This window comes from Bos indicus x Bos taurus, chromosome 14 (genome assembly GCF_003369695.1).
Source record: "Bos indicus x Bos taurus breed Angus x Brahman F1 hybrid chromosome 14, Bos_hybrid_MaternalHap_v2.0, whole genome shotgun sequence".
Classification (NCBI taxonomy): domain Eukaryota; kingdom Metazoa; phylum Chordata; class Mammalia; order Artiodactyla; family Bovidae; genus Bos; species Bos indicus x Bos taurus.
Window position 1 is genome coordinate 31459691 of NC_040089.1, and position 25185 is coordinate 31484875.

Genomic DNA, 25185 nt, shown 5'->3' on the forward strand with positions numbered 1-25185 from the left:
TATGACTATAGGTATAGTATGTATAGGGGGCTTCCCTGGTGGCTCAGGTGGTAGAGAATTTGCCGGAGTAATATGAGAGACCTGGGTTCAATCCCTGGGTCGGGAAAAATCCCCTGAAGAAGGGAATGGCTACCCACGCCAGTATTCTTGTCTGGAGAATCCCATGGACAGAGGAGCCTGGTGGACTATAGTCCAGGGAGTCACAGAGAGTTGGACAGGACTGACTGACTAACACTTATGTCTAGGAAAAAAAGGGAGAAAGGACATCACCCTTGGTTTTTCTATGTGAAAGAATTAAAGTCAATTTCTTTCTTTTTATATGTCTTTATATAAATGAACACTACTTACTTTTGAAGGTAAGAAAATACTTAAAGATATTTTTAAAGAATCTATCATTTTTTGTGTTGTGGTAGAGTTAGAGTAAGTAGGCAAGAGGTAGGAGTGAAATTCTGCTAAAAAATATCCCAGCTTTCATTAAGTTAAGATCTTTTAAAATACAGCCACATCTTGGGAACTAGTTGGATATACCAATTTCTATACTTTACATTGCTAATTATATAAAAATAAGAAATAATTTCAGAGTTCTTACAATTGCATCTATATTTTTATCTGAAAAATTTATATGAGTTATTTTCTTCAGATATTGTAGAACGTTTTCTTCTTTTCGGGGTTTAAGATTGCTGTTCTTGGCAATTAGATCCAAAGTCAGTCGAACCATGACTTCTCTATAAATCAAACTCTTGGCAATAGCTCTCTTCTGATAACCATGTTAAGAAGCGGTTTAAGTATTGTTTTATGCCCAACTTGCTAAAAAGCAAAGAAAAAAAGGAGTATTATGTACACAGCAATTTAGGAAAAATTACTTTGACTTTTTAATATATAAAACTATTGATAAAGTAGTTCACAAGCAGTTTTAGGGTTATGTTTTTTCTAAGTTTATAGTTTCAATTCTTTTCATAAAAAGATATAAAACACCAAAATTAAATTAAATTACAGTGCAAATTCAGTTTTACTTTTAAATCTTTTACTCTCCCTAGTGTTGACTTGTTATTGTGGATGGATCATTTTTCTCTCTTTGAGTTGAAAAAGACCTCAGTATCATTTAGTGTTCTCCCATGAAGAAATTAAAGGCCAGAGATTTGTCTCAAACCAATCAAGTTAGTGACAGTTGAAAATGAGACCAGGCCTCCTGGCTCTTTTTTTCATAGTACCTTAGTACCATAGTACCTTAGTGTCCAAAATCAAGAACACACGGTGTGAAAACCTTTAGTGTATTCATCAGACAGTGGTGAAAATACTTCTAGATGAGACCAAAATGTGCAAAGCAAAACTTTAATATATTTAGAAGGAAATACAGGTCTTTCTCTTAAAATTAGGATACGGAAGGAGTTAACTTATATGCTACAAAAAGCATAAAACACGAACAAAAAATTTCTTGATACCTTTTACTACATTAAAAAAATATAGCTTCTGCTTAATAGTATCTCTCCACCTTGATTACTCTTGATTCCTAACTCTTTTCTTTTATTTTCCAATTTTTTTATTATGATAAAATACAAAGTTGATCATCTTTACCATTTTATAAGTGTACAGTTCAGTTTTACTAAATATATTTATAATGTACAGCCATTGCCATAGTCTATCTCTAGTATTCTTTTCAGTTTGTAAAACTGAAATTCTATTCCTGTTAAACGATAACTCCCTATACTTACCTGTTTTCCATGGCCCAGGCAACCACCATGCTACTTTGTCTCTATGATTTTGATGATTCTAAGAACCTCATATAAGTGGAATAATATTTTATTTTTGTGACTGGCTTATTTCACTTAGCATAATGTCCTCAACATCACCAACTCAATGCACATGAGTTTGGGTAAACTCCGGGAGTTGGTGATGGACAGGGAGGCCTGGCGTGCTACAGTTCATGGGATCTCAAAGAGTCAGACGTGACTGAGCAACTGAATTAAACTGAACTGAATGTCCTCAAGGTTCATCCTTGTTGTAATGTAAGTCAGAACCTCCTTCCTTTTTTACTATTGAATAATATTCCAGTATATGAAAAGCATCTATTTCTGTTTTATTGACTATGCCAAAGCCTTTGACTGTGTGGATCACAATAAACTGTGGAAAATTCTGAAAGAGATGGGACTACCAGACCACCTGATCTGCCTCTTGAGAAATTTGTATGCAGGTCAGGAAGCAACAGTTAGAACTGGACATGGAACAACAGACTGTTTCCAAATAGGAAAAGGAGTACATCAAGGCTGTATATTGTCACCCTGTTTATTTAACTTATATGCAGAGTACATCATGAGAAACGCTGGACTGGAAGAAACACAAGCTGGAATCAAGATTGCTGGGGGAAATATCAGTAACCTCAGATATGCAGATGACACCACCCTTATGGCAGAAAGTGAAGAGGAACTCAAAAGCCTCTTGATGAAAGTGAAAGTGGAGAGTGAAAAAGTTGGCTTAAAGCTCAACATTCAGAAAATGAAGATCATGGCATCCGGTCCCATCACTTCATGGGAAGTAGATGGGGAAACAGTGGAAACAGTGTCAGACTTTATTTTTCTGGGCTCCAAAATCACTACAGATGGTGACTGCAGCCATGAAATTAAAAGACGCTTACTCCTTGGAAGGAAAGTTATGACCAACCTAGATTCCATATTCAAAAGCAGAGACATTACTTTGCCAACAAAGGTCCGTCTAGTCAAGGCTATGGTTTTTCCTGTGGTCGTGTATGGATGTGAGAGTTGGACTGTGAAGAAGGCTGAGTGCCGAAGAATCGATGCTTTTGAACTATGGTATTGGAGAAGACTCTTGAGAGTCCCTTGGACTGCAAGGAGATCCAACCAGTCCATTCTGAAGGAGATCAGCCCTGGGATTTCTTTGGAAGGAATGATGCTAAAGCTGAAACTCCAGTACTTTGGCTACCTCATGCAAAGAGTTGACTCATTGGAAAAGACTCTGATGCTGGGAGGGATTGGGGGCAGGAGAAGAAGGGGACGACAGAGGATGAGATGGCTGGATGGCATCACTGACTCGATGGATGTGAGTTTCAGTGAACTCTGGGAGTTGGTGATGGACAGGGAGGCCTGGCGTGCTGTGATTCATGGGGTCGCAAAGAGCTGGACACGACTGAGCGACTGATCGATCTAATATGTGTGTAGTAGATCTTGTTTACCATTCACCCATCTATGGACATTTGAGCTGATTCTGTGTTTTAACTATTGTGAATAATGCTGCTGTGAACATGGATGTACAAAAATCTCTTTGAGATTCTGTTTTTAATTCTTTTTGGTATATGTATGTAAGCAGAATTGCTGGATCATATGGTAATTCTACTTTTGACTTTTTTAGTAACTGCTATTGTTTTCCACAGTAGTTTTACCATTTTACATTACAACCAACTGCACAAGAGTTCCAGTAATTCATATTCTTGCTAACACTTGTTATTATCTGTATTTTTTTATAGTATCCATCCTAATGGGCATGAGGTAGTATCTCATTGTAGTTTCAATACTCATTTCCCTAATTAGTGATGTTGAGCTTTTTATGTGCTTATTGGCCATTTGCCTATCTTCTTTGGAGGAATGTATTCAAGTCCTTTGCCCATTTTTAATCAGATTGTTTTCTTATTGAGTTGTAGACCCCTATCAGATGTATGATTTACAAACAGTTTCATGTTCTTTGCCCGTTTGAGATTTAAGAGTTCTCTACATATTCTGGATATCAATTCCTTATCAGATATATTACTAGCAAGTATTTTCTCCCATTCTCTGTATTGTCTTTTTACTCTGTTGATAGCACAAATTTTAAATATTTTCATGAAATATAATAATTTGCCTACTTTTTATCCTGTTGCCTGTTTTGTTGATGTCATTTCTAAGAGATCATTGCCAAATCCAGTATTGTGGAGCTTTTTCTCTTTGTTTTCTTCTAAGAGTTTTATAGTTTCAGGTCTTGCATTAAGGTCTTTGATCTATTTTGAGTTAATCTTTGATTTGATGTTAAATAAGGGTCTAACATCATTCTTTGTATGTGGATATACAACTTTCCCAGCTTCATTTGTTGAAAAGACTGTCCTTTCCCAATTGAATGATCTTGACACCCATGTCAAAAATCATTTGACTGTATATGTAAGGACTTCTTTCTATTTTATTCCATTGGTTTATATCTGTCTTTATTCCAGTACCATGCTGTTTTGATTGCTATAACTTTGCAGTAATCAGGAAGTACAAGTCCTCTAGCTTTGTTCTTTTTCAAAATTGTTTTGGATATTTGGATTTCTTGAGTTCCTTATGAATTTTAGGATGCATTTTTCTGTTTCTTAAAAAAAACACACACACAAACCCATCACTGGGGTTTAGATAAGGCTTGCGATAAGGCTTGCAATAAGTCTATAGATTGCTTTGGGTATTATTGATATCTTAACAATGTTAAGTCTTCCAGGCCATGAAGAAGGGATATGTTTTCACTTATTTCTGTCTCTTAAATTATTTTCCAGCAGTGTTGTATAGTTTGCAGTGTATAAATCTTTCACCTTTTTGGTTAATTCCTAAGTGTTTTATTCTTTCTGATGCTTCTGTAAATGGAATTTTTAAAAAAAATTTCCTTTTCAGGTTGTTGTTTGTGTATAGACATGCAACTGATATTTGTTGACTTTTTATCCTGCTACTTTGCTGAATTCATTTATTAGTTCTAACATTTGTGTGTATGTATATGTATAATCTTTAGCGTTTCTATGGTTTAGATCCTATTACCTGCAAACAGAGATAATTTTACTTCATCTTTTCCATTTTGGATGCCTTTTATTTCTTTTTCCTGCCAAATGTTTCTGGCTAGAACTTACAGTGTGCTGTTGAATACAAGTGTTGAAAGTGAGCATTCTTGCCTTAGAGGAAATGCTTTCAATTTTTCATTATTAAGTCTGATGTTCACTTTGAGTTTTTCATATGTGGCTTTGATTATGTCTGGGTAGTTTCCTTCTATTACTAGTTAGTTGAGTATTTCTATTGTGAAAATTTAGGTGGTTGAATTTTGTCAAATTTTTTTCTGTATTATCTGTTTTTTCTTTCGTTCTGTTAATATAAAATATTATGTAAATCAGTTTTTATATGTTGACCATCCTTGTATTCTAGGGATATATCCCACTTATTCATGCTGTATAATCTTTTTAATATGCTGCTAAGTTTGGTTTGGTAGTGTTTTGCTGAGCGTTTTTGCATCAGTGCTTGTAAGGGATATTGGTCTGTAATTTTCTTTTTTTTCAGGCTTTTGCATCTTCTTAATTTTTTCTTTTCTTTAACTTTTTATTTGGTTTAGGGTATAACTGATTTAACTAACAACGTTGTGATAGTTTTAGGTGAATAGCAAAGGCATCCAGTCATACATATACATGTGTAGTTTTCTTTTGTTGCAGTGTCTTTGACTTTGGTATCACAGTAATGCTGGCCTCACAGAATGAGTAAGAATGTGTTCCCTTTTCCTCAGAGCTTTGGAAAACTTGGAGAAGGTTTGGTGTTTTTCTTAAAATGGTTGGTTGAATTCACCAGTGGAGCCATCAGAGCCAGGGCTTTTCTTTGTTGGGAGATTTTTGATTACTGATTCAATTTCCTCCCTAGTTACATGTATATTCAGATTTTCTATTTCTTTGTGATTTAGTGTTGGTAGGTTTTATGTTTCTAGTATTTTTTCCTATTTAATCTAGGTTATCCAGTTTTTGACATACAGTTGTTTATAGTATTCTCACAATACTTTTCATTTCTGTAGATTGATAGTAATGTCCCCACTTTCATTTCTCATTTTAGTTCTTTGTGTCTTTTTTTTCTTCTTAGTCTATCTAGCTAAAAGTTTGTCAATTTTGTTGATCTTTTCAAAGACGTAGCTTTTGGTTTCATTGGTTTTCGCTATATTATATTCTCTATTTCATTTATCTGTGCTCTAATCTTCATCATTTTCTTCTTTCTACTAGCCTTAGTTATTTTTCTAGTTCCTTTAGTTGTAAAGTTAGCGTGTTGATTTGAGATCTTTCTTGTTTTTTCTCTCAGCATTTATAGCTATAAATTTCCCTTAGTATCAATTTTATTGTGTCCCATGAGTTTTGGTATGTTGTGTTTTTCATTTTCATTCATCTCTAAGTATTTTCTAGTTTCTCTTGTGATTTCCTTTTTGATTCATATGTGTGTTGCTTATTGTTAATTTTCCAATTTTCTTTTTGTTACTGATTTTTGACTTCATACTATTATGGTTAGAGAAGATACTTTGTATGACATCTATCTTTTAGAATCTATCAGAATTTAATTTGTAGACTAATGTGGTTTATCCTGGAAAATGTCCCATGTGCATTTCAGAAAAATGTGTGTGGTGGTGGTGTTGGGTGGAGCATTCTGTATGTGTCTGTTAGACCCAGTTATTTTGTGATGTTATTTAAAACCTCTATTTCCTTACTTCTGTCTGGTTGTTTTAGACATTACTGAAAGCAGAATATTGACGTCTACAATTAGAACTGTAGGATTATCTGTTTATCTCTTCAGTTGTCAGTTTTTACTTCATATATTTTGATGGCTTCTCATGAGGTGCATAACTGTTTGTCTCTGTCATCTTATTATCTATTTTCTATATGCCTTATAGCTTTTTGCCCCTTGTTTTCTGCTTTCCTGTCTTATTTTTTGTTGAGTTGATTTTTTGTAGTAAAACTAAATTCCTTTCTCATTTTATTTTGTGTATATTCCAGAGCTGTTTTCTTTATGATTACCATGGGGATTACATTTACCATCCTAAAGTTATATCACTCTAATTTGAATATGTGCCAGCTTAACTTAAATAAAGGGGCTCCCCCAGTGGCTCAGAGGTAAAGAGTCTGCCTGCAATGCAGGAGACACTGGAGACATGGGTTCAATCCCTAGGTCGGGAAAATCCCCTTGAGGAGGAAATGGCAACCCGTCCCAGTATTCTTGCCTGAAAAATCCCATTAACAGAGGAGCCTGATGGGCTACTGTCCATGGAGTCACAAAGAGTGAGACATGACTGAGCAGCTAAGCACAACTTAAATAATATATAAAGCTCAGTTCCTTTATAGCTCTCGCCCTACCTTTTTTGATTGTTGATGTCACAAAGTTACCTCTTTATACACTGTGTACCTAAAACAATTCTTTTGAATACATTAGTTACTTAAATTATATAATAAAATATGGAGAGTTAAAAACTAAAGTTACAATAATACTAGATTTTAGAATCATGTTTTAAAATATATAAGTCTCTTGAGTCACATGGAAAAATAAAAAGTGCAATTACTAACCACAGTTACAAAAATTCCAGCTTTTATAATTGTCCATGTATTTACCTTTGTTGAGATCTTAGTTTCTCTATATGGCTTCGAATTACTATCTTCAAATCACTAGTGTTCTTTCATTTTACCTTGCTGGACTCCCTGTTGCAGGGCAGGTCTAGTGCAGTGAGCTCCCTCAGCTTTCATTTACCTGGAAATGTATTTTTGCCTGACTTTTGAAGAACAGTTTTGCCAATACTGGATTCTTTTTTTCTTTAGCACTTTGAATATATACGCCCACTGTCTTCTGAACATTTCTGATGAATAATTTGTGGATAATCTTATTAGGGGTTCCTTGTATGTAATGAGTTATTTCTTGCTGCATTTAAGATTTGTCTGTTGAAAGTTTGATTATAATGTGTCTCAGTGTGGGTCTCTTGAGTACATCTTACTTGGAGTTCAGTGAGCTGCTTGCATGTTTTGATTCATGTTTTTCATCAAGTTAGGAAAGGTTTCAGCCATTATTTCTTCAAACATTCTCTCTGCTCAATCCTCCCTCTCTCCTCTTCCTTCTTTCTTTCTTCCTGCTCTCCTTTCTGGGACTCCCACAAAGCATATATTGGTCTGCATGATGCTGTATCACAAGTCCCTTAGACTCTGTTCACTTTTCTCAGTATTTTTCTTTTTCTATTCCTAGACTTAATAATTTTCATGGTCCTCTTTTCAAGATCATTGGATGATTCTTATGCCTGTTAAAATCAGCCTTTGAAACCCACACGTGAATTTTTCATTTCAGTTATTGTACTTTTCAGCTCCAGGATTCATTTTTAGGCTTTCTACCTTTCATTGATATCTCCATTTTGTTCATGTATCATTTTCTTGACTTTTCTCTACCTCTTTAGTTTTTTTGAGCATCTTTAATACAGTCGTTTTAAAGTCTTTGTCTAGTATATCTGCCATCAGGTCTCTTTCAGGGACAATCTCTGATTATTTTTGAATAGATCATACTTTCCTGTTTCCTTGTATACCTTTTGTTTGTTGTTGAAAACTGGACATTTTAATCTAATAATATTGTAGCTCTTAAAATCAGATTCTCCTCCTTCTCTAGAATTTATGGTTTGTTGTTATTGTTTTGGTTATTTGATTGTTACAGACTATTTCTGTGCTGGGGACCAGCCTGAGGTGTAAACTTAGGTCTTCTCAGGTGTTTCCTGAGTCTGAAACCTTTCTCTTGGCATGTACAGGGCAGTTTCTGGTTTTCCCTTTATGTGCAGCTGCTTTTGAATGCCCTAGTGTTTTAATGTCTTGTTCCAAAAAAGGAAAAAAGAGAAAAATAAATGGAAGTTAGTAGAAAGGGAGGCTGCTAAGTCACTTCAGTCGTGTCCGACTCTGTGCGATCCCATAAATGGCAGCCCACCAGGCTCCCCCGTCCCTGGGATTCTCCAGGCAAGGACACTGGAGTGGGTTGCCATTTCCTTCTCCAATGCAGGAAAGTGAAAAGTGAAAGTCAAGTCGCTCAGTTGTGTTCGACTCTTAGTGACCCCATGAACTACAGCCTACCAGGCTCCTCCATCCATGGGATTTTCCAGGCAAGAGTACTGGAGTGGGGTGCCATTGCCTTCTCTGGGAAAGGGAGGCAGTAGCCCTGTAAATCCCCCTGAAAGTCATCTCAGCCAGAGGGAATGGGGTTTGTAAGAGTGGGGAGAGGTGCCACCTCTTTGTCTGCATCTCTGTAACCAGAAGCAGCAGTCAGTGATAGGAGGGCAGATCCTCAATATTTGGTGGATAGTGTGCTTTCTGCCCACCTGGTGCCTGTAAGCTGTGTGCAAGATGCTACAGAAACCCCTGCCCAGCTTCCTGCACAGGATTGGGTCTGGGGGATGGGTAGCTATTGTAGAGGTAAGATCTGAAATTGACCGAAATGAACCACATTTTATGCAGTTTATCATCTAATTCTTCCTTGGAAGTTGTAAGCCTTCAGCAGACTCCAGCATTCTAAAATAGTTATAGTGGACATGTTCTACCCATGTAGCTGCTGTTTAGGCTCCCTATTCTGCTGCAGTTCTGGAATCCTCACCTCCTTAACTCTTTCATATACATGTAAAAAAAAATCAACTTATCATGTTCCATAAAAAATCTTCTCAGAATTTTATTAGGAATTGCATTGAATTTAGAAATAATTAGTGAAGCACTAACACCTGGGCTTCTTAGGTGGATCAGTGGTAAAGAATCTACTTGCCAATGTAAGGACACACAGGAGATGCAGGTTTGATTCCTGGATTAGGAAGATCCCCTGGAGGACGAAATGGCAACCCCCGCCAGTGTTCTTGCTTGGAGAATCCCATGTACAGAGGAGCCTGGTGGGCTACAGTCCACAGGGTCTCAAAGAGTCAGACACAACTGAGCAGGCACGCATGCACACATCATCTCTCTGAATTATCTTTTCCATTACTATGGTATGTGTCTCCATTTTAGAATGTTTCTTTAAATGACTTTCAATTGTTTTATAATTTTCTAATTAAGGCCACACAGGTGTTTTTTTTGAGAAATTTTTAGGGATCAAATATTTTTGTTTATACTGTAAATGTCATTCTTTTAGGAATTATATTCTCTGTACCTAATGTGTTGAAATGCACTGTTTTAAAAATATTTAAAATACTTTAAAAATATGATTTCTTTGGCCCATATCTTAAAATTCTAGAAACTTTTCTAGAAACTTCAAATACATTTTTTACACTGATAACTATGGTAAAAATGCATATCATAAAGAAGTTATACAACCCAAGGTTTTTCCCTTATAGCTGAGGCAGGAGACGGCTATACAGGTGGCCATGCAGGAGCAGCCCTATACTATGAAGAAAGTGATGTCCTTTGAGAGTGACTTTGACTAATGGGAGACAGGTGCCGTGAATGACTTCTCCCTTCTTCCCCCCATGGACTTTTAGGAGACACATTGGTTTCAAAAGGTCCCTTTGAAAATATGTGGTGTTCTTCTGGGTTATACACTCTCTTAATTTGCTCTCCTTCTATCTCTTAGTCCTTTCCTGCCTCTCTCCTGCTTCCCTGAGATTACAGCCCCTGAAAAAGTGTTATCACATGAGTTTTTCCTTCAGGCTCTGTTTTCTAACCTGGGCTAAAACATAAATTTTGGATCATCTGAATCTTCACGGAAGACCATGCTATAAATGGACTCTGTCTCTACATTCCAGTGCACAAGTTGGTGTTTGTACAGAAATTAATTTCCTCAGAGAACTAGAAAAGGAAAGAGGTTAACGTCGTATATAAGTGAAGTATATATTAAACCAGAGGAAGGCCAATGGACCTCATCAACAAGTCATAGGCAAGCTTCCCAAGGGTTTGAATATGGAAAGGGAGAGAATTGAATCAACCAGTAACACAATAATAGAGACTGTTGACTCAAAACAATGTGCATTGTAGCAGTCAGATCCGCAAGAGAGGATTTGGTTTCATCAAAACACCACCATTGATCTCCTGAATAGAATATCCACCGTTACTGGTTCTATAGTTTGTTTTAGAGAAATTATAAGCTTCAGGAGTTTAAACTGAACCTAGTTTGGATTTGAATACACTTTAGAACAATATAATAAAAATAGTTATGTCAACATTTGTGAGATTTCCCTGATTTTCTTTTAAAAGAGTTTCATTATTTTCTAAAGTTTTGTAAACTGCTTTTTCATAATTTATCCCTGCTCTATGTCTCTGTTATCTCAGGCATCCACTTGATAGGATGTCTCTATCTCTCCAGATCACTAGTGGGGACAGCTTAAAGTAAAAGTGAAGTTGCTCAGTCGTGTCCTACTCTTTGTGACCCCATGGACTGTAGCCTATCAGGCTCCTCCATCCATGGAATTTTCCAGGCAAGAGTACTGGAGTGGGTTGCTATTTCCTTCTCCAGGGGATCTTCCCAACCCAGGGATGGAACCCTGGTCTCTTGCATTGTAGGTAAATGCTTTTACCATCTGAGCCACCAGGGACGTTAGCTTAGACCTGCTCTGCTACATGGAGAAGGCAATGGCAACCCACTCCACTACTCTTGCCTGGAAAATCCCATGGATAGAGGAGTCTGGTAGGCTGCAGTCCATGGGGTCGCTAAGAGTCGGACACGACTGAGCGACTTGACTTTCACTTTTCACTTTCCTGCATTGGAGAAGGAAATGGCAACCCACTCCAGTGTTCTTGCCTGGAGAATCCCAAGGACTGCGGAGACTGGTGGGCTGCCGCCTATGGGGTCGCACAGAGTCGGACAGGACTGAAGCGACTTAGCAGCAGCATCAGCAGCTCTATTACAAGTGCTTGGGGAATCCACTTTAGTAGACCCCTTGACTTTGATCGTTTTGGGCTCCAGCAGGCTAGGCCAGATGCAGGGGACCTTTCTGAATTCGGTTTGTATATTTCCCTTAGGTAGCTCCAAACTCAGAAGCGGTATACTGCCAGCTATGAGGCTTTCCCTTTTTCAAACCCACAGATCCCTCTCCCTCAGCTTCGCGGCTACCCCTCCACCCTTGTCTCCCTATCCTAGAGGTGTTTCCCAGCCTTGCCTGATTCTAGCCCTCGGTTTGAAATACGGACTTTAAGACTTTTTTCTGGAAATTCTAGATATCTGGAGAAAAGGGTTAAGAACCCGCATTTTAACAAGTGCTCCAGGAAAGTCTCACAGGCAGGCAAGTTTGAGAAACATGGCTCTAGGGCCTCCTCGGTTCCCACACTTCGCCTCAGAAGGCATCTCACCGTTCGTGGGACGCGCCAGGTCGGTAACTCAGGTTTGGTAAATATCGCGGGTGCCAGCCTCCTTCCTGGTGCGGTTGCTGAGCAACCAGACAGACGCTCCTGGTCGGACGCGGCTCACGGGAAATGTCGCTCGGTCTCCGGAAGCGCGCTCCTCTGTGGCCATGCGCCGACCTCCCTCCTCTGTGACATAGCAGCCGGGGGTTGATGGGTATCCACGAGGCAGAGTCCGAGTGGATGTCGGTTAGCGGAATGAGGCCGTAAAGCATCGGTCACATTACTGTTTTCGTGGACCAGAACAGTTTTTGGCAGGTCACCATTTCCCCCTACTGGATTCTCCTTGCCATCAGCTTTGAATGTTTCAGTGCTGTTACTACGTTTCCCCAATAATAGGGCAGGAAAAGAATTGTCTGAAAGTGTAGCCCACACTTTTCCTCTGATAAAATCCAAACTCTTCAGGGTGACTGTCCAGTCCGTTTATAATGACCAGTTTCACTGCTTGCCTCTTGCTCTCTTCAGTATTTACAGTTTGGCATTTGGCCCTGTATGCCCTGTTGTAAAAAAAATTTATCCCTTTCTCAATTCTTACTTTGCCTTTTGAGATTCAAGGAATCAGCTTGGAATTAGCACATTTCTTTTTTTCCTGAAGCCTTCATAGGTTCTCAGTCTCGTTAAGTGATACTTTTATCCGTCCCCCACCCCCGACCACTGGGATGTGGTAACTTCTTTAGTATAGCACAAACACACTACAATATGTTTGTTACCCATATCTCCAATAAGACAGTAAATTCTTTGGGGGTAAAGATTATTTACCTTTTACCTTGCCATTCCCAGGACCTGGCAAAATGCCTTGTACCTTAACAGTCACCCCCAAGTATTTAGAAAATACATAATGTGCAAATGAAGGAGAAGAAGAACAATAGAACAAGAAACTGACATTGACAATGGAAAGACTGGAGCTCATTCAGTTCAGTTGCTCAGTAGTGTCCGACTCTTTGCAGCCACATGGACTGCAGCAAGCCAGGCTTTCCTGTCCATCACCAACTCCTGGAGCTTGCTCAAACTCATGTCCATCAGGTTGGTGATGCCATCCAACCATCTCACTCTATCGTCCCCTTCTCATCCTGCCTTCGATCTTTCCCAGCATCACGGTCTTTTCCAGTGAGTCAGTTCTTCTCATCAGGTGACCAGAGCATTGGAGTTTTGGCTTCTGCATCAGTCCTTCCAATGAATATCTGATTTCCTTGAGGATTGACTTGTTTGATCTCCTTTCAGTCCATGGGACTCTAAAGAGTCTTCTCCAACACCACAGTTCAAAAGCATCAATTCTTCGGTGCTTAGCTTTCTTTATAGTCCAACTCTCACATCCATACATGACTACTGGGAAAACCATAGCTTTGACTAGACGGACCTTTGTTGGCAAAGTAATGTATCTGCTTTGCTCACGCGTCTCCACTTCGCGGGCAGTTTCTTGGAAAGGGGGCTCATTAGGGATTTGGTAAAGTGAGCAATCTGCATTAAGGACTCTACGAGCTGGAAAACTGTAATAGCTCTGATCTTTAGGGTGGGAGTACAGTGAAAAAGTCATTGCTGTTCTGAACAAAGAAGTGTCAGAGTAGAAGATTGTTAGAATTACCAGGTGGCTTGGAGCCCATGTGAACAGTCCAACTTACCATTTTGCAGATAAGGAAATTCTCAGAACCTAGAGAGAGGAAAGAAATATGCTGAAGGTGTTATCTGAGGTGGCAGAGAGAGAATTTAGCCTTGAGCTCCTAATTTCAAGCAAAGGTTTCCCCTCCTTATGTTTCACTGACTGTTTCAGTAAGAGTAGCCTAGAAAGAGGGACAGGGGGATAGGGACAGATGTCCTAACCCCATTCAGGACATTGTTGCTATTGTCCAGTTGTGAAGTAGTGTTGGTCTGGATTAGGGTTAAGGCAAAGAAAGTGACATGGAACGAACAAATTTAGGAGGCATCTTGAAGCATGATTTAATAAAGAGAGAAAGGATAGGATAAGGGGAGGGAGAAATTGGAGATAATTCCTGGATGTTAGTTAAGATAAAGGAACAGTACTGGAGAGGGTGACAAGTAATTTGGGTGGAAGTGGATGAATTTCATTTACACATGTTAAATGTGAGGTAAAAGGTTCAGTAGTTTCCAGAATAGAGCTAATCATTTAAACCATGGAGTCATAACTGGTGGTGAGGGAGGACAGAAGGGACAAACAAGTTAATAACTAAGCCAGCTAGTTTGAATGGAAAAGGGAAGCAAAGCTAGTTATCAGAGAAAGATGTGTCAGAGGTTAAGATCTGTTCTGAGAAGAACAAATAATTAGCGATTCAAAAACCAGTAAATTAGATTCAGATGCTAGGGAAAGAATTGTAGAAGGAGGGTATCTAAGTGAATGAACAGCTACAGAAGGATATGATGATGTAAAAGAATGATCAGAACAATATGGCTAAAACACTACAGCACAAACCAAGGTTGTTCTTATCTATTTTAAAGGTTATTTGGGAACAATAGATCCGGCAGTATATGCAGGGCCATCCTATTCTTCTGTGTAGCCCTCATTGAATTTGCTAACATTATTTTATGAGAAACATGTTTAGCAACGCCTCATTGAAAACCAGTTGCTCTGTTAATCTTTGTATTATATCAGTTTCATATGTCATTGTAAAAGGAGTATGAGCTCAATTGTGGAAATATTATATATATATATTTACATGTCTGAAAGGAAATATATCTATGTCTGTGTCTATATTCTTTAGTTGCTAAGTTGTGTCCGACTCTTTTCGACCTTATGGACTGTAGCCCACCAGGCTCCTCTGTCCATGGGATTCTCCAGGCAAGAACACTGGAGTGGGCTGCTGTTCCATGCTCCAGGGGATCTTCCCAACCCAGGAATCAAATTCGTGTCTCCTGCATTGGCAAGTTTTACCAGTGAGCCACCGGGGAAGCCCATCTGTGTCTGTACATGTATAGAATTAGATACATATATTCTTATATCTATATCCCAAAATATTTAATTGTGGTTATTTTTTGGTGGTGGGATTATGGCTGTTTAATTTTTCTTCTTTTTTTTTTAGTTATCAAGGTTTTTAAGAATTATTATATTCTGAATGTTCATATTGGATTCTGCTCTTTGTAGAAGAGAAAATCTCTTTGAGACAGCTAATATTAAAATAGTTTAAAATGGTTGAATCACTAATTTTTTAATCCAACAAGTTCCCAGGTGGCTGGTTGATGATTATATAAATTCTAAATAAAACGAACCAAGGTATTTCTCTTGAGTTCCAGACCTATGCATCCAGCCAGCTGCCTGACACTCATTCCACATGAATATGAATGTCCCAGAGGCCAAAAAACCCCCTGAACCTGTCAAGAATTGAACTCATTTGTATCCTTCACACATCTGCTCTGCCTTCTCTAGTTTCTGTCTTGCCCACAGTCGACCCTGCTACCCAAAGAAGAGCCTGAGAGCCATCTCCAGGACTCTCATATATTATTAGTATCACCATGTAGAGTCAGCACATCAAGTCCACTTAAGCTCAGAAATGACTTTAAATCCAGCAGTCTAACCATGCTTTCATCAGTACCTAAGAATGAACTGGAAAGGACTTTAACAAGTTCTATTAATTTTTTAAAAGTTCTTTTAATGTTAGTACACTAAAGTTTCTCAAGTTATATTTTTAAAGTTATATTAGATGTGACTGTAAATTAAGCGCTCTAAGCTGCAAATCAGTTTCATTATCTTAAAGTCACATTTATATCTAATTATATTTTAGTAATGTATTTTAGAGTAAAAATGTTTTCTGGAAAGTATTTTTGTTAATATTGCCACAGATGTTCTAATTGAAGCAATGTTTTATTATGTTTTATTCAGGAATGAAGATTCCTGAAACATCTAGTGTCAGTAGAGCCTAACACTTTAGTTTGAGTCTTTCAGGAAGCATTTGCAAGAAAAGGACTTATAATTTTGGAAAAAGTTTAGGTTTCAGGAACAGTTCATTGCTTATGTTTTAGGAATTAAAAAAAAATTTTGTCTCTTGAACCACGGGTGGGGAACCTCTGTCTTCTAATAGAGTTCCAAGACACTGCTTAAGTTTATCAGGCCAATAATAAGTTCAGCAAAAGTTTAATTAGTTGATGATGGATTGAGGCTAAGAGCAAAACTAAGCAATGTAATACACTGTAGTCCTGTGTCTTTCAAAACAGTTTGTGAAAATCATTGAAAATGTCTTGTATATTTGTATTTAGTTGTTTTGTTTTTTGGCTCCTGTCTGCTTTTTTGGTTGTGTGTGTCTGTGTGTGTGCTCAGTCGTGTTTGACTCTTTGCGGCCCCATGGACTATAGCTCACAAGGCTCCTCTGTCCATGAAATTTTCCAGGCAAGAGTACTGGAATATGTAGCCATTCCCTTTTCCAGGGGCTGGTCCTGACCCAGAGATTGAACACGCATCTCTTATGTCTCCTGCATTGGCAGGCAGATTGTTTATGTGTTTGAAAAGGGTTTCATCCTTCTTGTTTGTTTTGAAAATGACTGGTGCTTTTTTTGTTGTCAATTTTTTTTTTTTTTTTACTAGTGTGCATTTCCATTTGCATATTTCTGCAGTAGTGATCCTTTATTGAAAAATTTTAAAAAGCGTTTTTTCACTCTTGTTTTAAATCTGCTAAGAAGTTTGGGAAAAGATTTTCATTTTATCATAATCTTAACAGTGAAAGAAGTCAGCTTCCCATAAAAAGGCATACATATTTAATTTTGTCATCCTAAAAACATATATTGTTAATGTTTCTTAAGAGTAAACTGAAATGTCCATTGCATTTATTTCTTGATTGAACAGATACTTACCAACTACATGTAATGTTCTTATAGTGTGATATTAATGTAATGAATATAGTATTATCAAAGATGTTTTAGCAGGAGCCTGAGAATTAGAAAGTGTAATTTCAACTTGTGCTCCCAAATCCCAAATTTAATAGAGCTTTTGTTTCAGTCTGTTCTTTACTGAAATAAAGCATTTTTTAAGCTGAGTTATAGTTGCTATATAGTATTTTTATTTATTTGGCTGTGTGGGTCTTAGTTGCTGCATGTGGGATCTTCTGTCTTCATTGTGGCAGGTGGAATCTTTAATTGCAGCATGTGGAGTCTGGTTCCTTGACTAGGGGTAAACCCAGCCCTCTTACATTTGGTGCGTGGAGTCTTAGCCACTGGACCACTAGGGAAGTCCCAATATACAATATTATAATAGTTATAGGTATATAATATAACAATTTTTAATGGTTGTACTCCATTTATAGTTATCAAAATATTGGCTATATTCCCTGTGCTGTACAATATATCCTGTAGCTTATTTAATCATAGTAGTCCTAACCCTTTCCACTCCCCACTGCTTTTCTATATCTGTGAGTCTGCTTTTTGTTTTAGTAACTAGTTTGTTATATTTTTTAGATTTCACATACAAGTGATATCATATAGTATCATCCTGGTATCATACAGTATTTGTCTTTCTCTGACATTTCATTTAGCCTAATACCCTTCATGTGCATCCATGTTGTTGAAAATATATATTATGTATATATATATATATAATATATATATACACACATACACATATACACCACTTCTTTATCCATTCATCTATTGATGGACATAAATGCTTCTATATCTAGACAATGTAAATAATGCTATGATAAACATTGGGGTGCAATTAGTGTTTTTGTTTTTTTCAGGTATATACCCAGGAGGGGATTGCTGGGTCATATGGTAGTTCTGTTTTTAGGTTTTTTGAGAAATCTCCATACTATTTCCCATAATAGCTTAAAGCACTTGTTAATAAACTATTTTTAGAACTATTTTGAGATAACTAGAAATCCATAGTATTGATGTCTGTCTAAATGAATTACTATTTCAACAGTCCACATTTCCTTAGTTTTAGGTAATGTGTTGTTTTACCTTGAATATTAAGACTAGTTAGAAACTTAAAAAATAAAAAATTAAAAAAAAAAAAAGAAACTTAAAAAATAATCTCCCTTGGAAAGTGATGTTTGTATATAGCTTTTACATTGGTGGCATATCAAGTTAACTTCTCTGAAGGTGTAGAACTTTTCCGATGATTGTAATTATTCAACATGGTATGCCCTCTCATATAAGACCATAAATTAATTTTTTATTTAGTCTAATTTGTGTTATTTTATTTAAGCCCAGAATCTTAATATCCTCAAGTATACTAGAAACACATGCAAGAAATGATAGGATTACATAGGAGTTGAAGATTTAAAGCTAAACACATACATGTTTTAAAGGACTTATTTAGTATCATCAATAATATAAATAATAAATTGAAGTTTATTTAAATAATACATTGAGCATGGAGTATAAAGTGAAAATTCTAGGAACAAAAATGAACATTTAAATAAAACATTTATTTAGAGATGTACTTATACAAACTTAAATTTTCAGGAAGGAAGGAAAGTAGTTTAAAGTTATGTTTTGTAATGGTAAACATATTCATAGTTATGTAATAGATATTTATAACCCCCTTATAACCTAACATAAAGGTCACAAAGCTCTATTCTTAAAAATATATTGCTTTATGCATATTCCTCTTTCGTTATGAAAAGTACAACTGCAGTTCATCAAAATGTGCCCCAAGGCACAATACCATTTTACTCAGTCATTAGAAAGTTTAGCATAATTGCTTAGTATAATCCAAAGAAAATACGAGTACTGACATCAGGGACTCTCCAATTTGTTAGGCAATTGTTCCATAATTTTTGGCACCAGGATAATCCACATGTTGAAAAAGCAATTAATCATTGGTGTTAGTTATCAAGCTATGATTTTAGCTGTTTCCTCCCAAATTTGACCTGAAATGACAGAGTTCCTTATTTTATTTTTGTAATATTCTGATTTCTGAGATCAAAAGTTTAAATACACCAGTCTGGTTACAGTTGACCTGATTTTTGTGTTACTAGTTTTCTAAAATAAGTAGATCATAACTTTATAAAGATAAATGGCATTTCTTCCAGTAATATTTGGATAGACGGGTTAGAAATTTTTAGAAACTTACAAACTGATTACTTCAGAACAGACTGATTACTTGAAGTCCTTAAACTAGCATTTGACTCTAAGGAGATAAATTTATCTGCGGCTAAAACTTGTATTGAAGATAGACTAGAATGAGAGAACATACAACTTGATATTTAATTTTCAAATGTAGTGACATAGACACATCAATTATTAAACAATGAGTGAAATAATTACCCTATCATAATTTAATATAATCAACCTTTATATCAAACAGAGGAGCAAAACCAAGAGCCATCATTCGGTGTAGTATATTTTTATATCTTCAAAAAACAAAAAACCACATTGCTCACCCATGTGCATCTCTTTGGAGTTTATAGTTAAAACAATCCAGAAATTTAGAAAGAAACTTTGGAAACTCAACAGTCTGTGTTCCGTTCATTTTAGTCAGCTGCATGTGGATACAGTGCAGACTTAGTAATATAAATGAACTCTTCTCTGCATGCATGACTTATGCATCTGTACCTCATCACTCACAGAACGGTTTTTGGAAACTCTGAAACCTCTGCAATATGCAGCTCTCCAACACCCAAACAGTCCCTCTGACTCACTGTAAAGTTACTTACGCTCCTGCTCTTCAGTGTTTATTTTCAAGTGGCTGCACTATAGGGCAGTTTATTATTCTGTTGTGTGATGCAGTGATTTTTCAAAACCCTGAATACCAGGTAGTCATACTAATTTGTAACAACAGTCTTCAGACTTGATCCCTCAGATGAAGCACGTGATGTTTGGTTTCAGAGCTGATTTTCCAAATTCAGAAACAGCAGAGCACAAATGGTTTCTCTGCCCCTTTTGGCTGTTTGTTCTTGGCAGTACAGTTGATTTCAGAATAACTCGTGTGGTATCTTATTGTTAATTGATAAATAAAATGTGTAGATTGAAGTCCTTCTATAACTGGACAGTGTAACCTAAAATGATACTAAATGCATAAAGTCTCAACAATATATATAGAAGTTAATGTTGTCAAACTGTTTGGAGCTGGTACCTTGAGATGAATTGTTTGGAACTAGGACCTTGAGATATTAAAACAATCTGGAAAATTTGGAGCAGCTTTAGTTCTGGGATCTCGCTGTCCCTTCATGGGTCCCAATCCCCAGTGCATAACCATTGACTTCTCTTTCCATCTCTGCTCCAGCCTGTGCTTCAGGCTCTGGCTTTATTACTTGGATGTTGGGGTTAAATTTTTGATGATGATTGACATTCCCTGTAATCACCAAAGAGCTTGAGAAATTATCTCTGAAAAAACTTGAAGCCGAACAAAAACCAGACTTCTTAGAAAATGGCCTTTTTAACTCCTGAATAGCTCAAGGCTATAAGATAATAATCTGTAGGAAAAGGCAATGCCAATTCATGACTTAGTTTCTGAATAACGATGGCTGCAAATTGAGCCTTGATTTCCTAAAATCTCAGTATTATGAATTGGATCACTTATACCAAAAATGTTCATGACAATACATTAAAATTTTAAAAATATACTTCAGAAATATTAATAAAGGTTCTTGCTTCTTAATAAAGTAACTGCATTTACAATAAAATGCAACTACTCTTTTCTGGGGCTATTTTCACATGGACTGGACTATAAAGCAGAGGGGACATCGTTTGTTGTCTCTGTGGTATCAGTTTAGCCTCCGTGCGTAGTAGTCATGAATTTGGTATATTATTGACCCCACTTCCAGCTGCAGGGGTTGCCCTTAATTAGTCTAAACCAGTCACTATAAATAATCATATAAATTATATGTATATAAATAATCATATATAAATAAACTTAATTGGTCTAAACCAGTCACTATATATAATCCCAAGGGTAGCTCTTCATGACCCTAGTTAGCCAGAGTGAAGACAGAACCTTATTGTGACAGCCGTGAGCAGCTCTTTCCAGTGACTAGATGGTGTGGTGTGCAGCCATTTGGGAGGTATCCAGCTTGAGACTTAGGTCAGCATGTGGAGGGCAGAGCTTGGGAACCATTACCAGAAGCCTAATACAACTATGCCTAAGCCAAGTATGATTTTAGACTCTGAAGTTAGGTGAACCAGCAATCTCTGTTCAAGCAACTGTTTTTGTTTGCTTTTGTTGCTACTTGCAACCAAGGCATAATAGCTGAAATACTGAGTCCAGTGAAGTTAGGACTGACAAGTTTTTTTTTCTGGCAGTTCTCTTTGTTGTTAGCTAGACATTTCCCATCACACCAAGATGACTCAATTGATTAGATCACCAATGTCAAATTAAATATGGATAATAGTATTCACATCTTAGAATGAAAACTGTGAGTTTGTTTGCATGGTGACTTCATTGACTCCATACTCTTTCATGTCAAAACTTTAAGCCTTCAATCTTATCTGTCAGAGAAACCTCAATGACTTTGTTATTGTTTCTAATTGAATGGCTCAGTATGAGTTGGTATCACTGAAGGCTGTGGCAGTAAACAGATTTTAGCTGCTTATTGGGGGCGTGCATGTGTGTTTGGTTGCTTCAGTTGTGTCTGACTCTTTGCGACCCCATGGACTGTCATCCACCCGGCTCCCCTGTCCATGGGATTCGCTAGGCAAGAACACTGGAGTGGGCTCCTCTGAGGGATCTTCCTGACCCAGGGACTGAATCTGCGTCTCCTATGTCTCTTGCACTGGCAGTCAGGTTTTTTACCATCAGCGCCACCTGGAAAACCCCATTCATCGGGGGCAGTCATCCTTTATTTTAAAAGGGCCTAAAAATGAAGGTCAGGTTGAGCCATCTGAAACTGGGATGCCTGCTTTTATTTAAAGGAGTATAAAATGAGACCAAAAATGCTGCTGTATCATCAACTATCTGAGAAAGTATTTGGATACTAATGTTAATTGGCTTCCTCATTTTACTAAAGACCACTTCATTGGTAAATCTAATGAAAAACTTTAAGACTTTGTTTTCCTTGACCTCTGGGCCACACGTGAAGTCACTCATAAATTACTTCTTAAAGATTTCTTCTCTGCTCTGTGGTTTCCTCTTCCACTAACCATTTTACACCTGATGTTTGTCATGTCTTGGGCCCTCTTTTCATTTTTTATTTCCACAAATCATCTCATCTGATCTCATCTAGCCCTCGTCAAAACTTAACCTAGTGCTCTTAGAAACATCAGTGTAATACATTTCTGTTGCTTAAAACTCTCGTAACTCCCTAGTGCGATTAGGATAAAGTCCAAAAGGCCCCTGCAGGATCTGTACTTACCTTATTGACTAAAGTCATCGATTGTTACTCCCCATGTACTACTCCACTCTCAGGTCTAACTGAATCTCAGTTCTTAATGGTTCTAGATTCTTGCTCTCTGCCTCAGGCCTTCCACATATCACTATACTCTTTGCTTGGAAAAGTAATCACCTGTTTTTTTTTTTTTTCCTGGCTAGTTCTATCTTTCAAATTTCAGCTTAATGTCAGGTTACTTCCTTCAGGAAGTTTACTGGGGTAGCTCCTCTTTGGGGGATTTTCCTCCTGAGAATTCTTCTGTTCAGTTCAGTCACTTAGTTATGTCTGATTCTTTGCGACCCCATGGATTGCAGCACGCCAGGCTTCCCTGTCTATCAATAACTCCCGGAGCTTGCTCAAACTCATGTCCATTGAGTTGGTGACGCCATCCAACTATCTTATCCTCTGTCATCCCCTTCTCCTCCTGCCTTCAATCTTTCTCAGCATCATGGTCTTTTCCAGTGAGTCAGTTCTTCGCATCAGGTGGCCAAAGTACTGGAGTTTCAGCTTCAGCATCAGTCCTTCCAATGAATATTGAGGACTGATTTCCTTTAGGATTGACTGGTTTGATCTCCTTGCAGTCCAAGTGACTCTCAAGAGTCTTCTCTAACACCACAGTTTAAAAGCATCTGTTCTTCAGCGCTTAGCTTTCTTTAGTGGTGGTTTAGTCGCTAAGTCATGTCTGACTCTTACAACCCCATGGACTATATAGCCTGCCAGGCTCCTCTGTCCATAGGATTCTCCAGGCAAGAATACTGGAGTGGGTTGGCCTTTCCTTCTCCAGGGGATCTTCCTGACCCAGGAATTGAACCCAGGTCTCCTGTATGGTAGGCAGATTCTTTACCAACTGAGCCACAAGGGAAGCCCAATTATATGTATATAAAAGCTATCACTTTATTGCCTTTTCTCACATCCATACATGACTATTGGAAAAACCATAGCTTTGACTAGATGGACCTTTGTTATCAATGTGTCTGCTTTTTAATATGCTGTCTAGGTTGGTCATAGCTTTTCTTCCAAGGAGCAGTTCAGTTCAGTTCAGTTCAGTCGCTTAGTTGTGTCCAACACTTTGTGACCCCATGAACCACAGCATGCCAGGCCTCCCTATCCATCACCAACTCCATCCAAACCCATGTCCATTGTGTTGGTGATGCCATCCAACCATCTCATCCTCCATTGTCCCCTTCTCTTCCTGCCCTCAATTTTTCCCAGCATCAAGGTCTTTTCAAATGAGTCAGCTCTTTGCATCAGGTGGCTAAAGTATTGGAGTTTTTCAGCTTCAACATCAGTCCTTCCAATGAACACTCAGGACTGATCTCCTTTAGGATGGAGTGGTTGGATCTCCTTGCAGTCCAAGGGACTCTTCAAGAGTCTTCTCCAACACCACAGTTCAAAAGCATCAATTCTTTGGCGCTTAGCTTTCTTTATAGTCCAACTCTCACATCCATACATGACCACTGGAAAAACCATAGCCTTGACTAGATGGATCTTTGTTGACAAAGTAATGTCTCTGCTTTTGAATATGCTGTCCAGGTTGGTCATAACTTTCCTTCCAAGGAGTAAGCGTCTTTTAATTTCATGGCTGCAATCACCATCTGCAGTGATTTTGGAGCCCAGAAAAATAAAGTCAGCCATTGTTTCCCCATCTATTTGCCATAAAGTGATGGAACCGGATGCTATGATCTTAGTTTTCTGAATGTTGAACTTTAAGCCAACTTTTTCACTCTCCTTTTTCACTTTCATTAAGAGGCTCTTTAGTTCTTCTTCACTTTCTGCCATAAGGGTGGTGTCATCTGCATATCTGAGGTTATTGATATTTCTCACAGAAATCTTGATTCCAGCTTGTGCTTCCTCTAGCCCAGTGTTTCTCATGATGTACTCTGCATATTAAGTTAAATAAACAGGGTGACAATATACAGCCTTGACAGACTCCTTTTCCTATTTGGACCCAGTCTATTGTTCCATGTCCGGTTCTAACTGTTGCTTCCTGACCTGCATACAGATCAGGTGGTCTGATATTCCCATCTCTTTCAGAATTTTCCACAGTTTGTTGTGATCTACACAGTCAAAGGCTTTGGCGTAGTTCCCAGCCACTTTAATTCTCCCTTCACAGCAGTATACTTAGGTTCTTGTTAACTTAGCTTTAGACTCCATTGTTTAGAGAATTTACAAGGTCTACCTTGTTCAGAGTATCTCCAGAGAGTAAAACTGGGCCTCATTCAGTAAAGGCACTTGGTGAGTGTTTTAACGACTTAGGTACCTGTGCTAGACTCTGTCTCAAATGACTTATTTGACTTTCAGGAAAATAATTTATGGTGTGACTTGGTTAATGTTTTATTGGAACATAAAAATGTTATATTAAATTGTACTTTTACTAATAGATCAAAAGAAGGTTTGCATGCATGCGTGCTAAGTCATTTCAGTCGGGTCTGACTCTCTGCTACCCCATGAAGCGTAGCCCATCAGGCTCCTCAGTCCATAGGATTCTCTAGCAAGAATACTGGAGTGGGTTGCCATGCCCTCCTACAGGGGACCTTCCTGACCTGGGGACTAAACCTGTGTCTCTTACATCTCCTGCACTGGGAGGCTGGTTCTTTACCACTAGCACCACCTGGGAAGCCCCCCAAATAGCCTACAGCACCCCGTATTCCCAGGCAGACTCCCATCCACGTACTAACCAGGCCCAACCCTGCTTAGCTTCGGAGATCAGGTGCGTTCTGGGTGGTATGGCCGTAGATAAAGAAGGCTTAGGCAAACTGAACTGGCTCTGATAGTACAGCAAGTGAAATGCTGAAATCCTTTGACTAATTTAAACAGGCAAGACTCTTTTAAAACAGAAAAGTTCTAATATTTCTTTCCCTCATA

The 25185-nt window shown here is 37.9% G+C and overlaps 1 protein-coding gene and 1 pseudogene across 6 annotated transcripts in view; both read right to left on the reverse strand.

Annotated features, from left to right (window-relative positions):
- PPP1R42 (protein phosphatase 1 regulatory subunit 42) overlaps window positions 1–12194 on the reverse strand; it is a 44946-nt gene extending 32752 nt beyond the window's left edge. For 3 of the 6 annotated variants that reach the window (XM_027561109.1, XM_027561107.1, XM_027561108.1), the window contains exons 1-2: window positions 12023–12150; window positions 590–807 (exon numbers count right to left, since the gene is read on the reverse strand). In XM_027561109.1, coding sequence (XP_027416910.1) covers window positions 590–718 — 129 coding nt within the window. In that variant the 5' untranslated portion in view covers window positions 719–807; window positions 12023–12150. Of the gene's footprint in view, window positions 1–589; window positions 808–12022 lie in introns of those variants that run through there. The other 3 variants (XM_027561110.1, XM_027561106.1, XM_027561111.1) reach the window with 3 other exon arrangements.
- A 12755-nt stretch (window positions 12195–24949) lies between these two features.
- LOC113904510 lies at window positions 24950–25058 on the reverse strand (annotated as a pseudogene).
- Between the last annotated feature and the right edge of the window lie 127 nt (window positions 25059–25185).